Below are 17,497 nucleotides of genomic sequence, written 5' to 3' on the forward strand. Positions count from 1 at the left end.
GGGAGTGTGGGAGTTCCTGGGTTTACATCCCAAAGGGGGTTGTGGGTGCAGGGGTTTGAAGGGAGGGAAGAATGGGTGTTGCAGTTGACATTGTTAAAATGCAAGTGTTTTTCTAACAGACCATTTACTATGTAACCAGAGCCCAGAGGAAACCTTAGCCCTGGCTCTCCCAGGGGAGGGGTGGACACCTCTCTGTTTTGGCAGTTTAAGGGGGGGGGGGGGGGGTGCAGTGTTGCTCAGGCATGTCTGTCATTGAAGCCCTCAGATTTCCCAAGTGTGTTTTGAGTATGCGCACGCGCGCAATGGAAAAAATGTGTTAGTGTTAGCAAAAAAATTCTGGAAAATGTTTTAGCTTGTGTGATTTCCACTCTTTGTCTCTGAATCTGTCCCAGTATCTGCTGGGGGTCCAGGTGAACTGGGGGCAGTCACTCCCTCCTTCCCCATGGAACTCAACACCAGCGCAAAACATCCCCCAGACCCTCAGTCCGACCCCAGCTCAGGGCAAAGGCTATCCTCTACCTGATAGAGAAAAGAAGAAAGGGAAGGGAGGCTTTTGGGAGAAGAGATGATGAGGCCCCAGTCTCTTAAGGCCTCCTAAGTGAGTGACAGGCAGCAGTAAGATGATACGTGGTTGGAACCCGGCTACTAGCCTGTCACCAGTCACTAGTGTTCATGGCAGGCGGTGGCAATCCAACTGAGGGTGAAGGTGGGGTAGTCGGTTTGCCCCTCAGATACCTTCTTTTCTGTCTTTGCTACACACTTGGGACTGCACACTGTACTTACATACTGTTTTCTGTCTGAGTGACGTAGGAGGAGGAGGAGGGGGGCGGGGGTTGTGCTGTTGACGTTAAGACTGAATTGACAGGAAGCTCTTTCAAGACCCAGGGTTTGTTAATTAACCACACATTCACGAGAGAGACAGAGAGAAAGAGGGAGAAAGCGTCGCTTCTCCTCTCCACTCTTCCTGAGGCTGTGAGGCATTGTGCTCTCTCTTCCAGCCATTCCTGGCTCTTCACACACTGCTCTCCACTCCGCTCGCTCTGTTTGCCAAGCCGCCCCTCCCCTCCTGGAGCTGAAGCTATGATCTAACTGCAGCCTCCTCCCCCCTCACGCGCGCACACACACACGTACACACAAACATTCAGCGGTGGCTGCTCTGCATAGAGATATGGGCGTGCCTCTGCAGTTGTTGTATGTGTGTGTGTGTGGAACAACAACCAGAGGAGGAACGTGTACTGTGGACTCTGGCTATGTCAATACCATGGTATGCATTGTTTTTCTCTAGGAGGACTGTTGATCTTGTGGTTCTGGTCCTCCCCCCTCCCCTACTCCCTCTGTCCCTCTCATCAGTCCCAACGCAGTCATGTTGGTGGAAAGTAGGAGACAGAAATAAGAAAAAGCGAGCAGAGAAAAGGATCTGCTGAGAGGAGGTAGAAAAAGAGCAAGTGGAAAAAGGAGGGAGAAACGGTGGAAATGGAGAGGCGAGCCTCAGATCTTTACAGGCACATTCTTGGAGTGGGTCAAAGTTCCCCCAGCAGACGTTGCTGTGTTCTGATTGGCTGTGGAAAGGTGAAATTAAAACCACGCTAAACTTTTGACCCTGCAGGAGCCGGGGAGGAACGCCCATTGCTGGAGCGTGAGCGCGCCTCTCACTCTTTTTCTATCTCACTCCGTCTTGCTCTATCGCTCTCCGTCTCTCTGCTCCCTTTCAGTCCTCCCCAGTTCTCTCATTCGCCTGTTTCTCTGTCTCTGTCTCTCTCTCTCTCTGGTTTTTCTCCCCCTGTCCTTTTCTCTGCCGTGAATTTGTGCACCGCCGCATATAGCCTGATGAGAGGGGAGGGGGAGGGAGGGCTAGGCACAGCACGCAGGAAAAGGCTGGGGGAGGGGTGGAGAGGGAGGAGACAGCAGGAGAGGGGGGATGGGGAGGGAGACGGAGAAGCAGAGAGAGAGAGAGAGAGAGAGCAGGAGAAAAGGAGAGAGCAAGAGGGAGAGAGAAAGAGGCAGAGAGGAGGAATGCAGCCTATTTGACTGTGTGCCATAATTGCACAAACTGTTCCCTGTTAAAAGGGAGAGGATGTAGAAGGAAGAAGAGAATGTATAAATAGACATGTAACTGTGGGTCTGAGCTCCAGTGAGCGCCAGGGCGGGGGATCCCATTTTTACTGCTAATGTTTTCTCTCATTACACATCAAACGGTTTAAGGGGGTCTCGAGTCGGGCGATTTAACAAGATTTCATGAGCTAACTAGAACAGCAGCTCTCTCCCTCTCACTGCCTGCTTTGATTCAACTCACACTCACACATTCGCAGGCAGAGGGCTGCACTGTCTAGTCTACTGTTCCGCACTAGCCTAGCCAGTGCTAATTGTTTTTTTCCTCCCCCATTCTCTTTCTGCTTCTTTATCTCTAAGCTGGCAGCTCCAGCACCACCCTTCAGAGAATAGTTAGCCACTCAACACACACACACACACACCACAGACAGGTGTAAGAGTGAACTACTAATGTTTCAGCTGGTTGCCAGCAGTGATGGCACATTGACAGTTCTGTCAGTTTCTGTGTTTTAATGTGATTGAAGTAATCCCTTTTGATTTGGATTAAGCTGTGTGAGAAAAAGATTGTTCTGATATGATGTTGTGTTCTGCAGGGTAATGCTCCAGTAGAGGTGGAGGATGATTGACAGCAGGTGGTTGGGAGGGGAGGGGGGGGACGGGGACTGGATGGTTGAGGGTTTGTGGAGGGATGTCAGAGTATACAGGTGAGAGGAAAACAGGAGAGGTGTTGAATATTGAGTTAAACACAGGGAGAGGGAAATGGAGGTAGGTAGAACAGTGTCAGGGAGGGAGAGAGTGGATGGCTGTAGTGATGGGAGGAGATGAGAGCAGTTCTCTGGCCCAGTGCCCGCCCCCCCCCCACTCCCCCTGTACAATGGGCACCATATGGTCTCATAATGTATGGAGCTCACATCAGCTCTCTTCCCAAACTGTTTTCCTCTCCACTTCTCCACCACACCCCCTCTCCCAGCCAATTACCTCACCCTTAAGAGACAGCCCATTAGATAAGCCACACGCACACACATACACACACATACACACACCATTAGGTAAGGAGCACCCTCACTGACACGGATGGCACCGTCCTTGCGATAGAGCACCACCACAAACATGTGTACTCACGCACACACATCCAGTTAGATAAGGGTCCCATCCCCCCTAATGGGAAAGGAGATTGATACAGCCACAAAATAAGATTTCTCAAGATGTTGCTCTCCGCCCAGTTTGTTGATTTAAATATTTCAAGCTAAGATGGTACATTTCTTTCCATTGTGAAGCCATGTAAATTTTTTCTCGGATGCAAATTGGAAGTTAGCCGAGACTCTAGAGCAGAAAAGGTAGGCTAGTCTATTTGCAGGCAGGTAAGGTAACTGTTGTAGTTTGACTGGATGTCTGTATTTGTAGTATTTTCATTGTGTAGTGGTTTATTTAAGGTTTCATTGTTTGTGTGGCGATTCTGCATGTTGCCAAGCAGTTTCCCTGGTTCTCCAGTGCTTTTGTCTGTGGGAGTGATGAATGGCAGGTACAGAGCTAATGTGATTTGGACGCTCCACCAGGAGGGAGAGATGAAACGAGAGAGGGACAGAGGGAAGGGAAAGAGAGAGGGGGGTGGGGATGGAAGAGGAGAGATCGGGGAGAGGGAGGTCAGAGAGGAGGAAAGGGATGGAGGAAGAAAGAGGGATGAGAGAGAGCAGCCTATGCAGGGAGCTTGGTTCTGCAGGTAACCAATGTGGATGTCTCTCTCAGCATGGTCACCCAGTGGTACAGTAAGCTTGTCTGTCCGTCCGTCTGACTGACTGGCTATGACTCTCTGTCTGCTTGTCTTTCTCTCTGACTGGTTATGTCTGACTCTGACTGTGATCCTCTCTCTTTCTCTCTCCTTCTGCCGTCAGTATATTTAAAATATAATGCAAATAAATGCAGACATATACATATATATGCAGATACAGATGTGTGTCTTTCTCTTTTCTCTCAAATTAACATCCAGTGGAAAATGGCTTTGTGCCTGCCTGTGTCTCTGTCTGTCGCTGTGTGACTCTCAGCCCACCCTTCAGTGCTGGTGTGATGTGGTCGATGCTCATCAGATGCAGCTTAAAATAGAACCTGTCCACACACAGTAAACATGTTTTTAAATTAATTCATTTAGCTGATGCTTTTAATCCAAACTGATGTAAAGCACAGTGGGGATTTTAACCCATGACTTCTTGATCAGTAGTCATATTTTATCCTACGTTTTTATCTTTGTCCTTGATCTAATGTTTTTGGGGGATAGTTGTGTTGAGGTTGTGTCTGTGATGGAAGGTGGATGTCACTGCAGGCAAGGAGTCAAGACTGGGCGTAAATATGAGTCAGACATTGCTGTTCTCCACTGTTGCCGTGGCAGCAGATTGACCATCGGGGGGGGGGGGGGCAGGGTTAGGAGGCTGGAGTAGGGCTTATTGATTGACCTATTACACTAATGTGAAATCTCTCATGAGTTTCTCCACTCTCCTACAAACTCTCATCCTTTACTCTAAAGCTCCCACACATTGTTAGAGGCAATATTCACCGGGGAGGAAGGATATTGGTCTTAAGGCCCGTTTACACCAAGGACGATAACTACAACTATAACGATAATTATATTTGCGTCCACACCAACCTCGATGATTAGCTTCTCGTCTTCCATTTCAAATGCGTGGGCGCTTTAAATTAGGATGGATTCTGATTGGCTGTCATTCTTCTTCATCAGATGGAGATAAAAAATAGTTTCGAAAATAATCCCAACGATACTGTTCCGCTATATAGTTGTCGTTATCGTTGTGTTGTGGTCCCGCCTATAGATTTAAATATAGAACGATTCTTAAAACGGTATAGTTATAGTTAGTGTTATCGTTCTTGGTGTGAATGGCCTTTCCTGTTGGTCTGCTGCGTAGACACAACGCACTTAGGTTATTGGCTATTTAAATAAACATGACTTAACTACCACATTACTACTGCTCACTTTTAATTTTCTCTCTGATATGATGAATTTATGCATGATTCATGAAGTTCAAAGTGGTGTTTTAAAAAGGCCAGTTCTTCTTTTCATGATCCTGTCTGTGATCCAGTCCTGGCTGCATGCTCATTCAGCCTCCTGCTGTATAGAGTTTCTCACCAGGGGAACAATATGATGGGTGTTTTGATCTGGTTCTGTCACTGATATTTACACACACACGGCTTACACAGTCTCGTGTTTTTCTACTGTGTTCAGCTGAAGGTGACAGATGAGGATGTGTTTTTGCCCGTTTCTTATCTTATCTCGCTTCTGCCTGTAGCTTCTGCGCAACTTTACAGCCAGCCCCAACACATAGAAACCTGTCCTTTTTCTCTGTTTCCCTTAGTCTCTCACTCTCACTGGCTCACACGCACGCTCACACGCACGCTCACACGCACGCTCACACGCACGCGCTCACTCTCACAAGCTCACTCTCACACACATGCAAACTCACATGCACACACATACACCCTAAGCTTCTGGCTTTAACTGTTTGGCATTTTTCCATTAGAAGCAGCAAAGGATTGTGGAAAAAGTATTTCTCTCTCTCTCACTTGCTCACACTCTCTGTGTAGCACTCCCCTTTTCCTCTAACCCTACAGGCATGAGGGAAGTGAACGTACACACTGCACACATGTTCAACACATGGCTGGTCCGGGTCCCCTTCAGTAAAGTCAACCCTATTGTCGATGTCGGCACATTCTATACAACGTGTTGATGCCAGTCACCCCGGGGAGTTGGAGCAGGCATGGCACAGACCTGCAGTGGAGGTTCAGCTGTTTCCTTTCTGCAACTCTCATCTTTTAATATTCTAAAATGGAGGGTAAGATTAAAGTACGTCTTTGTGTTTTTTTTTTCAGTGTTCTAAACAAAGTTGTCCTCGGGACTAAAAGCCTTTAGTTTCTCTGTCCTGGGTGTAAAGAACTTGATAGTTGTCCTCTCTTGGTGTTTGTTCTTGGAAGAGATGACTCATGTAAAGGCCTGTTTCCTCTATTGAATATGTAAATGTCAGGTGGCTGAGCGGTTAGGGAATTGAGATAGTAATCAGAAGTTTGCTGGTTCGATTCCCGGTCGTGCAAAATGACGTTGTGTCCTTGGGCAAGGCACTTCACCCTACTTGCCTCGGGGGAATGTCCCTGTACTTACTGTAAGTCGCTCTGGATAAGAGCGTCTGCTAAATGTAAGTGTGTGATGACACACCCTGAACCACTGTTAGAGCTGCCGCTCTGTCTTGTGGAGCTCTCTCTCCTCCTCTTCCTCCAGGGAGAGGAGGGCCCGTCGGTGTTCCTCCAGTACCTCAGTGTTCCTCTGAGGATGGCCTTCCATTGACAGCACATAACAACATCTCCACTGCTGGTCTTTATTGAGGTTAAAGCCTGGGCTGATGGGTGCAGTGGAGGCTGTCACTGTTGTCTTGTGTCTGAATAGGAGGTCAGTGGTGCGTTTTGTATGGGGTTCTTTTTATTCAAGGATAGGGGAGCTGAGGAGGCCTTCCCCTCTCCGGTCCCCCTCATCTGTGGAGCTCGGCTCTGGACCGGGGGGTTTATTAGCCTCTGTGGTCTGATTTGTTTAAGGCGAGGCAAGGTGCCAAGATGTGGCTTGGCTCTGCCTCTGCTCCAGTGTAAGTGCTGGTTTTGTTGCTGGGACTGGACTAAGCTCAGCTAAGCAGAGTCACCCAGAGTTTGTCCCTGCACACACATACACCGCTCGCCCGCCCCTCCCCTCTCTCTGCTTCTCTATAGCTTTACTGTTGGTATAACTGCAGTGTTTGTGTGAGCTGGCTGACACATACAGTTTCCTGTATTATAAGCCATAACTTAGAAGAAAAACACAAAGTAAAGAAAGAGAAAAGTATAGAGGATATGTGGACTCCCAAATGAGAGAGACAAATGCTTATCATTTTTGTGCTCCTGGTGCACTTTTGCATGCTGCAGATCTAGTCGTTGGAAGGCAGTGTTGGCCCAGCCTGCAGTACTTTATGCAAGTCTTATGAAAGAGGGTGTTGGTTGTACTTGTCACCATGACCTCTAATAGCTTTCCACACACCTTCTAGCCATCTTCCTCTCCTCTTCTGTCCACCTGTTGGTTAGAGGAGGGGGATGACAGGGAGGGACCAGTTCAGGTTTTCACAGATGGAAGCAGACCATTCGCTGTTCACTCAATGGAAATAAAGAACCAAGTGAACAAACACAGACCCCTTTATATCTTCAGAGTATTAGTTCAATAGTCATTGTTTAATGTCAGGGAGATGATTGGAGGAATCATTTATTCATTTGTCTGAACAGAATTGTTCACGCACACACATGCATCACAATGACATCATGGACTGTATACATTTGGAGGATGTAATGAGCAGATTGTAGTTCCGTTAAATGAGCACCACCATGAATGACCATTCAGCCAGTGCTGTACATCCTTGTAACACTTGATGTCAGCCCAAGGTAGTAACAGTCCCCCTGAAGTCTCTTGGCTCGTCCACTTGTCTTGCTAGACGTCACTATACTTTTTTTAACCTTCAGCCAAAATGGAGTCGGTTCCCCATTGTCACAGACATGGTCAATTCTCTCTGCTTAGGCAATCATTCAGTTTTCTTTCCTCAGTTTTTCTCTCCTCTCAATTAATAGGAAACACGTCGGCTGAAGGAGAACCTTTGTTGGTTTGTGAGGGGCCATACATCACCCAAACTAGAGCCCCCCTGACAGCCTCCATCTGGTCTCAATTGGGGGGGGGGGGGGGGGTCACTGGTCGTGTATGGCACACTCATAAACACACTTATATACACAAACGCACACGCATACACACAAACACACATGCAAATGTGCAAGCAGACACACAAGGTATGGACTTGTACACACAGGAGTATGTTCATGGACACATTTGGTATTTCCTAGGTTTGTTTTCACTGATAACAGGGTGTCATGGAAACGCCTACCTCTCACCATGGTTACTCACTCTACACCCTAAGAGGATCCACTTCTGTGAATGACCAGACCAGCCACTTAAATGTTTACATACACACACACACACAAACATGTTATTTTGTGTTACCCCTGGCATGGATTTTACCAAGAAACTGGGTGCGTTGTGCTGTGCATTGTGCTGTTGTATGTACAGTTCCTATTAGTTGTCTGGACCAGAGCATTGGCTGGTGGCTCTGTAATATGGCTCTTTACCACTTTCTGAAGCATCTACACTTCCTGTGTAACTCGTATCACAACATCCTTTTTCGGGAAAGGGAAGTTATGTGGTTGTGGGGGCGTATGTGTGTCTGGATGTACACGTAGGCGAAAGGTGTGTTTGTGTGTGTCTATGCTTACAAATAAGTCACGTATACCTCAAGCGCCCAGTGACATGTCACTCTGCTCTCACTGCATCCCCTCATATTTCCTGCTCCTCATTAAGATGTTAATTATGTTTCCTTTGCTGTCGTCAAGATGTTGATTAAAACCGTTGGCTGTTATTCATTAATATAAGTATAATGAATGTGCAGCGTTGAGCAGAAGTGCTTATTATCTCTCTCTCCCTTTCTCTCTCTTGATTTGTTTTCCATAGACTCCAGCATTACCTGGTACCTGTCCAGATCAGATCTTTCTCCAGAAGGCTCTATCTTCTCGTCCATACCTAGCGGCTATCACAAGGTGAGCTACCTCACATCGCACACCAGTTGGCATGGTTACTCAGTGCAGCCCCGTGTTTTGAGAAGGTTACATTAGAGTTAGACTGACGTCAAAATACTGGAGGATCTAGATATGCTGCTGTCTCTCCCTGCCAGGGTGTAGCGACACCAGGGAAAAGAAGAAGAGGGAGAGAGAGAGGTTATCCACAGAGATAACAAGAGGCAAGCGAGGAGAGATGATGGCTATGGGCAGAGAAAGGAATAGAGGTAGAGAGAGGGGGGGAAAGGGAGAGGGGAGGGCTGCTGGGGAGACAGGAGGAGAAATCAAATTATTCTCTCTGCTCTACCTGCCATGGACACAGAAACAAAACATTAATCTTAACCCCAGTCTGCAGGTGACAGCAGCACCGTGCCACACACACGCTGGTGCACACACACACACGCATGCACCTAACAGCACCTATCACATGCCCTCTCCCTCCCCTCTTCAGAACGTATAACCTGTGAATGTCTGTTAGAGGTGGGGGAGGAGAAGACAAGCTCCTGGAGGGGCTGGAGGTGGGTTACAGGGAAGAGAGGGGAGGATGTTGGTTAAGGGAGAGTAAGAGACAGGATAGTGAGGGAGGGGGGGTGAAGCAGGGATGTGCAGGTGACTCTAGGATTCTGCCGCATTGTGTCACACTGACTTATATCACCAGGCTGACTCCTCCCTATACCCAGCATGCCTCACTCTGTTTACCAGTCCTACTCTAGCTCCAGAGGGGATATGGCTCCAGTGTAACCTATTGGACCCATCCTCCATGGTCTTCATGGGCTGACTGGCTGGCTGGTGCTGTAGGTCAGAAACAGACCAGGGCGGTGTGCCTCGGTTATGTCAACAGGCATTACGAAACACCCAATCTGGCTGGCTGGAGATTTGTCAACTCCTAACTACACACGTCATACTAACTCCCCTTCTCTAATGCTCCCTCCCTTTTACTCTTCCTAAGATAATGATATGGCTCAACTAATGGCGTGTCAGTCCTAGTGATCTACAATCACTGCATTTTTCAGTGAAGATGGTCAATAAACTTACAAGATTACAATGATCTAGTCCTAATCCAACCTTTTCTATTCTTTCATTGACTGTGCACAACCCACGAGAGGCTGCCCTACAGTCAGTGAGATGAATGGAGTGTGATGATGAGTCGGTTTCTAGGGTCAGGAGATATCTACATACTTCAGTGTTTGCTTCCCACAGAGACCTATTTTCTTTCTATCTGTGTGTTGCTGGTTGTCTCCGGCGCCCAGTAAATCTTTCTCCTGCTACTTGTTTGTTGCATTGTGGGATTTCTTAGCATGACTCGTGATCGTAGGAGGGTTAACTGTTGACTTGCCAAATTGGTTGAATTTTTGTTTTTGACTAAATGAGCCCTGAATCTGCTCATGATTTTGCACACGGACACACACACACGTACACACAGGGATCTGTGGGAAAGACAAGTGAGAGAGTCAACAAGACCAGAACAAATAACATTGCAAAGTGGAACTGGTTTGATTCAGAACTGGTTTGATTCAGAACTGGTTTGATTCAGAAAGAAAGATTTTCCTCAAGTTTTAGACTCCCATATACAAATAGATGTTGAACTTACAGTTAAATTATACCCACAAAAACACACCACACGCCCTCCTTCTCCCACTTCCTCTCCCAAACTGCCTCCCTGTCTCATTTTCCTCCAACCCTTCCTGTCTGCCCGTCCTTCTCACTACTCATCTTTTTCAACCCCATCTCCCACAATGCCCTTCGTCCCTCCCACATCGGTTTGTCTCTCTCCCCCTCTCGATTTATTCTTGTTCTTCTCTTTCTTCATATTCCCTCCCTCCTGGCCCTCTCCCCCCATGCGGTGCGTCATGCTTGTAAACAGCTGCTTAATGGGTCTCAAACACACAAACATCATCAGTCATGAGAGAGGCGCTCGGCTGGGCCAGGTCCTCCTCCCCTAAATCATTCAGGCTCATTTTCTCAACAAACACAGTCGGCTGATTACCATGTTGGCATCTCTAGCCTCATACTGGCTGCATCTCCAATACTGTCCCCTGCCCCCCCCCACACACACACACACACACCATGTTTCTCTTTCCCTCTCACACACACAGGCATGTGATCTAGAGTATGGATGTTCATATTTGATTTCATGGCTTATTTTCTGTTGTTCATTGCAGGATGTGAAGTGGAATGAAGTTGGATTCCGTGGTTTCTACTCAGCGTTAAGAGGTGAGTGTGTAAGAAGGCATAGGTGTGTGTGTGAGGGGGGGGGGGGGTTCTCTGGGGGTCCATGCAGCATACTGAGGTCTAAATGGACTCCCAGGCCAGTGCTTCTGATTAGCCTCCTCAGTGCACTGGGCCAGTGCTGCTGTGCTGCTGTGCTGCTGTGCTGCTGTGCTGCTGTGCTGCTGTGCTGCTGTGCTGCTGTGCTGGAGTGGGGCTAAGGAGAGGGGTTTGACATCAGGGAATTTACATTGCAATGAGTCATCCTGTTTTCTTCATCATGAGTGAACTTCAGTAGGTGAAATTCTAATGGAGAAATCAAACAAACTGTTAACCTTGAACCAGGTGTCAACCCTGTGCACACACACATTATTACCAACTAGGATCATGCAGTATGGAGCTTCTAGTTAAAGTTGCCAGACTGAGACTACCCAATTAGAAAGGGCCCAGCTAGTTGTAAGCTTTGTGCTTGGTAATGTACCACACATGTAACAATTTCAAAGTTGTTACCTTTCACATTAGGAGATCAGTCAGTTGAAATCAATAACATAGGTTTTGTGGATTTAAAATGAGAATGATCATGAAACATCATATATATAATATATATATATATATTCTTACTAATTTGCCAGCTAAACTAGCTGATATACAAATACAAGTTGGAATGGTGTGACCAGATGCTGAGAGAGGCTGATGGGAGATGTAGTGACCAGGTGCTGAGAGAGGCTGATGGGAGATGTAGTGACCAGGTGCTGAGAGAGGCTGATGGGAGATGTAGTGAGAGAGGCTGATGGGAGATGTAGTGACCAGGTGCTGAGAGAGGCTGATGGGAGATGTAGTGACCAGGTGCTGAGAGAGGCTGATGGGAGATGTAGTGACCAGGTGCTGAGAGAGGCTGATGGGAGATGTAGTGACCAGGTGCTGAGAGAGGCTGATGGGAGATGTAGTGACCAGGTGCTGAGAGAGGCTGATGGGAGATGTAGTGACCAGGTGCTGAGAGAGGCTGATGGGAGATGTAGTGACCAGGTGCTGAGAGAGGCTGATAGGAGATGTGTGATGGTCAGGGTGCAGCTTCTGCAGCAGTGGGCTGGGTAGAGTGAGAGCAGGGGTGTGGTTAATGAATGTCAGTACAGACAGGTTGCAGGGTTTGAAGAGTGGGTAGAGGGGCATGGCTGCTCTCTATATCCTCACAGATGGTTTCTTAGTGCCTCTTTATCTCCCTCACTATTAGACCCACCCCATCCCTCACCACCTCAACCCAGCTCTTCCTTACTCACCTAACCTCCTTCTCTGAGTCCTCACCTAACCTCATCCCCTCATACTCATCCCATCCTCCCCACCTCACTCCATCTCTCCCTTCCTTTCCCAGCCCAGCCCATCCCAACTCTTTCCCGCCCCCTTGCCTCTGCCACCAGGGCACTGTGCCTGTGGCGTGTAATTGACTTTCTCCCTGTGTTGTGCTGTAAAAGCAGGCGGCCCGCCCCACACAGACCCAGCGCAGCACCAGACTGGAGGTGACCCATTTCCCTGGGGCATTCAGCAGCCTCCTAATCAACCATTCTCTGGGGCTGCCTCATTCACTCCACAATTAGAGCCCTCTCCCCGAGAAGTCCATCAATAAGCAGGCACGAACAGAGGAGGAGAGAAGACAGGGCTTCAGTCAAACCCTAGCTTAAGCTCTAGAAGTTCTTAAAGCTCAATTTCCCCTCCCCCTCTTCTCCTGCACTCCCTTCTCCTCTTCATCCTCTCCCTTGAGAGGCAGGTTTCATCAGACTTTGGAGGGGAAGACTATCGAAAGGAAATTACAGACAGACAAGCTCACAAGTCAGACATGGGGAGGTACTTAAGGGAGAGATGGGGACAGAGAAACAAACAAACAAAAGGGGATGGGGTGCTGGTGGTCGCGTGGGGGGGGGGGGGGAGCGAACCATTGAATGTGATGCAGTTTACAAAGCATCGGATCTTGTCTTCAAGTCTCTGCAGTGAAAATCAGATGCACCTCCCAACATGGGCCTGTTTGGAATGGAAGGCTCCCTCCTGTCTGCAGTTTCACTTTATACTGTTGTTGACACGTTCAAGCTTCAGAGGAGGCACAGTGTGCATTGTAGTCTTTAAAAGCATTTTGTACAGTAACCTCAACCATAACCCAACAACAGATGTAGTAAATAGACTCTCTGCCGCCTTCCCTCCCTGACACTGGCCTGCTTACCTATGCAGGAGAGGCAGCATGCTGGTCAGAGGATAACCATGTAATCAATAGAATCAGAATGATGCACTCGCTGTGAAGGTTAACAGGGGCACTGGAGTCTTTATCCTCTCGCGTTGCCACACACATATTCAAAGCACATGAGACATCACACACAGAGCGCTCTCTCTCTTCTCCCTCGCCGTTCTCCTTCCTCTCCTCCCTCCCTTTCCCTCCTCTCTCTCCCTTTCCCTCCTCTCTCTCTCTCCCTCCCTCAGTCTTTCTTCTCTACCTCCCGCTCTCTACTTTTCACCCCCCGCCCCTTTCTCTGCCTATCCTTCTGCTATATTCAAACCTCTCTGTCCTCTCCCGTCTCCTACCTCATTCTTTCTATCTCTGTGAGCATTCTTTCCCTCACCTCCCCCCGCTCTGCTTATCTTCCCTCGCTCGCTCCCTCCCTCCCTCCCTTCCTCTCCTACCTTTCCCCAGCGTCAGCTGCTGTCACTGTGGCAAAGGAAGGGACCAATCAGAGCAGACTTCATACCGCCAGCTTCTCCCTCGCTCCTTCCCTCCCTCCCTCCCTCCACGCCTCCCTCCCCCTCTCCTCTCCTCCACCTTTGTCAGCCCACTTCCTGTAGACAGAATGTGATGCATTGTGGGAGACAGACGGCTGTCTAACAGGGTTAGTCGTGCAGCGTGGCTCACCGGCAGAGACACTGCTAATCCTAGGGGGAGGGTGTGTGTTTACCATGAGAGGCAGCCATGGTACACACAAATACACACACAACAGTGGAGGGACGCAAGGCGTGTATTACATAGACAGATAGTTAAATTTACGTGGCAAGCAAATACGATTTGCATGGTATATGCTTACATTACCACAGCTCATTGCTGTCTGCCCCACAGGTTTTGAACTGTCTTCATAGCCACCTAAGAATATTTGTGTATCGCATTCACATTAATGTATCCACAAATTTCTCTCCATATTGACTGTCTTGTTTCATGTGTGTTTTGAGGTGCTGATATGTGTACACGATGAGCGGACTGGGGGACAACTCCATGGAGCCTCTGAGCTCAGAGAACCGAAAGCGCAAGCTCTCCACCTGCGACACACCCGGTCTGGGGTGAGTACTGGGCTACCGCTGGTGGACTGTGACGCAGGAGGACCTGATATGCGCTCCTCTGAATGCTCTTCTGTAATTAAGAATGTGTTCTCAGTCAGACACAGTACAGTATACCTGGACATACCCGTCCAGGTGTGTAGTAGTGAGAGTGACCTCCAATTGACACCTCACCACATCGCCCCCTGCAGGTGTGAGAGGAGGCGTCGGGAGCAGGAGAGTAAATACATCGAGGAGCTGGCCGAGCTCATCTCCGCCAACCTCAGCGACATCGACAGCTTCAACGTGAAGCCAGACAAGTGTGCCATCCTCAAGGAGACGGTGCGGCAGATCCGCCAGATCAAGGAGCAGGGTGAGTACAGCCCACCTGCCCACCACACCTCCCACCATCCACCATCCAGCTCTACAACCGCTGCCACTAAGACCACCTGCTGGAGATGGTTAGTTGGTTGTGCAGTTGTGAAGGACGGGCTGGAAAGAGAGGGGGGGGGGGGGGGGGGGGGGGGGGGGAGTGTGAGTGTACTGATACCAGGAGTACACGTGTACACACACTCGCCCAGGTGCAAGGATGGACCACTCATTCATCTCCAATTTCACAACTTTGGCTGTTTGTTTGTTGGGGGAAACGTTGGCTCTGTGTGTGTTTGTGCAAGCAGCTGCATGGCTGCTTCACTTGTGATTGTATCATTGTGCATCAAAGGTGACAGCCTCAACCCTCTTAGTATAGTCCAAATGCCACATTTGTGGGTCAGTTTTGCATTCACATACGCCATGTTGAAGTAGTACTTAGTAGCTGTGTGCCTATGCCCAGAGGAGCGGGTTAGGACTAGTGCTGCCACACTCTACTGCCTCCCCCTCCCCCCCTGCAAGGCTCAGTGCATGGCTGCCACCTCCACAGGAAGGGGAAGAGGGTACAGCTGGCCCTGACTTGTCGGAGACAGGTTGCCATAGATACAGGAAGTGAAAAACATTGCGATGACACAGGATTTACTCTTTCACCTTTTTTCCTTCTCTGGTCTTCACACTTAAACATTGTTACTACTCCTAGTTACGACAAGCAGCTAGCTTTTGTTCCCCCACCGTTTCTTTCCCTCTCCCTACGCTTCTTTCTGTTCTTCTTCCTTGATACTATCTTTCTGTTTCTCTTTCTCTTTGTTTTTCTTGCTATTCCATCCCCACCTGTATTGCAGCACAGTAATGTGCATCATCCTAAGTTTGCTCCCAGCATCCTAAGATGACGTGCAAACCAATGGAGCATCCTCCTCCTCTGCTGCTACGACCAGTAGTGGCTGTGTTTTTTTTTTCTTCTTTGTCTTGGTATCTGTGCCCCGTGGGAGCTAATCAGATGGAATGATTCCTGTAGCCGTCTCCTCTCCTCTCCCCTCTGCTCCAGACAGCCTCAGCCCTGCATTAGCACGGCAGCCTGTGCCTCCGCCTCAGTCCCTCCGAGTCTCTCGCTGAATATAAAGCATGAGCAGAGTTGCTACCTGCTCCACAGACAGCCAGCCCTCATACTCCGTCTGACAGGCTTCTCCGATGGAAGCTGGCTGCCCCCTGCCCCCCCCCCCCCCCCCCCCCCCCCCACCTGCTTACAGACAGAGACAGGTTGAGAAACACTGACCCCTGGTGGTGAGAGAAGCTCAATGCGGGATTGTCGGGAGTCTTGAGGATCTTTCTTACAGTGTTTTTTGTTGTTGTTGTCGTTGTGTCTCGTACAGACTAATGGGAGGCTGTGTTAGCCAGTTAATGTCCAGTCAGGCTGCCGCTCTCTGACCCTACCTTCTCTCTCCTGTTCATGTCCAGGAAAAGCCTCGTCCAATGACGACGATGTCCAGAAGTCTGACGTGTCTTCCACAGGCCAGGGGGTCATCGATAAGGACCACCTGGGGCCCCTCCTGCTGCAGGTAAGGCCTGGCCTCAGCTCCCTTCTGGGTAGTTCAATTGGCTGTGGATGGGTTACCCTGCCCTGTGATTGGCTGTGTCTTGATTTGTGCCATTGATTGGGCCACCAGGCACTGGATGGCTTCCTGTTTGTGGTGAATCGGGAGGGCAGCATCGTGTTTGTGTCTGACAACGTGACCCAGTACCTGCAGTACAAACAGGAGGAGCTCATCAACACCAGTGTCTACAACATCCTGCATGAGGAGGACAGGGAGGAGTTCCACAAGAACCTGCCTAAGACCAACGGTAAGACACACACACACACTTACAGACTGGATTTGACTGGAATGTAATAAGGAAGAAAACAGGAGCCAAGAGAACAAACTTTGAAGTTTTATTCAAACATATACATCAACATTCAGTTCCATATTCATGCTTTCATTCCCCTGTCCTGCTGTCTCATTATAATGAGCGGGTCCTCAGGAACCTGTTCAAGTGCAGCAGTGTTTTTATTGTGTGTGTGTGTGTGTGTGTGTGTCTGTACACACACGTGGAGGCACCCCAGAGCACACAAACGGAGCCGGGCAGGCGGAGCATAGCAGAGCTGTCAGTCACACTCAGTGAGCCAGACAGTGTAGAACAGGCCTGTGTTCTATTCAGATCCCACAGCAGCCATCTGGAAACTACTCACTGCTGAATAATGCACCTACGCACTCTCCCCTCTCTAATTCACTGTGCGCGCATGTGTCTGTGTGGAAGAGAGGACCCCATTTAGGTTCGGTAGCTCACGAATGTTGTATGTGTTTGCGTGTGTTGTGTTCACCTTGTGAATTGTGTGTGTGTGTGTGCGCACGTGTTTGTGTGCGCACGTGTTTGTGTGCGCGCGCACGTCTGTGTTTGGTAGTTTAAGCGCGCATGTGTGTGAGGGAGCACACACTATTTATAAAGCTGATTAATTATGGATATGTGTGCTCGACTGAACCTGCTACCCGATTAACTCCACAGCAGTGTTCCTAAGCAGCAGTCCTAATGTGTCATCGACACTCTCCCTCTCTCCCCTCTCCACACACTCCTAATCTCACTCTCTCACTCCCTCTCTCCCCTCTCCACACACTCCTAATCTCACTCTCTCACTCCCTCTCTCCTCTCTCCACACACTCCTAATCTCACTCTCTCACTCCCTTTCTCCTCTCTCCACACACTCCTAATCTCAATCTCTCACTCCCTCTTTCCTCTCTCCACACACTCCTAATCTCACTCTCTCACTCCCTCTCTCCACCTCTCCACACACTCCTAATGTCACTCTTCCTTGCTCACACAGCTCCTCTTGCTCTTGTTCTCAGGCTTCTTCATAGTTAATATGAGGACTTACTATGTGGGAGAA

The 17,497-nt window shown here is 48.9% G+C and overlaps 1 protein-coding gene across 1 annotated transcript in view; it reads left to right on the forward strand.

The window, feature by feature from the left end:
* Positions 1-17,497, forward strand: part of LOC124480444 (nuclear receptor coactivator 3-like) — a 35,260-nt gene that overhangs the window by 7,754 nt on the left and 10,009 nt on the right. The window contains exons 2-7 of the mRNA XM_047039765.1: positions 8,615-8,700; positions 10,881-10,932; positions 14,128-14,235; positions 14,424-14,584; positions 16,036-16,136; positions 16,245-16,419. Coding sequence (XP_046895721.1) covers positions 14,147-14,235; positions 14,424-14,584; positions 16,036-16,136; positions 16,245-16,419 — 526 coding nt within the window. The 5' untranslated portion in view covers positions 8,615-8,700; positions 10,881-10,932; positions 14,128-14,146. The remainder of the gene's footprint in view (positions 1-8,614; positions 8,701-10,880; positions 10,933-14,127; positions 14,236-14,423; positions 14,585-16,035; positions 16,137-16,244; positions 16,420-17,497) is intronic.

The sequence above is a fragment of the Hypomesus transpacificus genome, chromosome 18 (genome assembly GCF_021917145.1).
Source record: "Hypomesus transpacificus isolate Combined female chromosome 18, fHypTra1, whole genome shotgun sequence".
Classification (NCBI taxonomy): Eukaryota; Metazoa; Chordata; class Actinopteri; order Osmeriformes; family Osmeridae; genus Hypomesus; species Hypomesus transpacificus.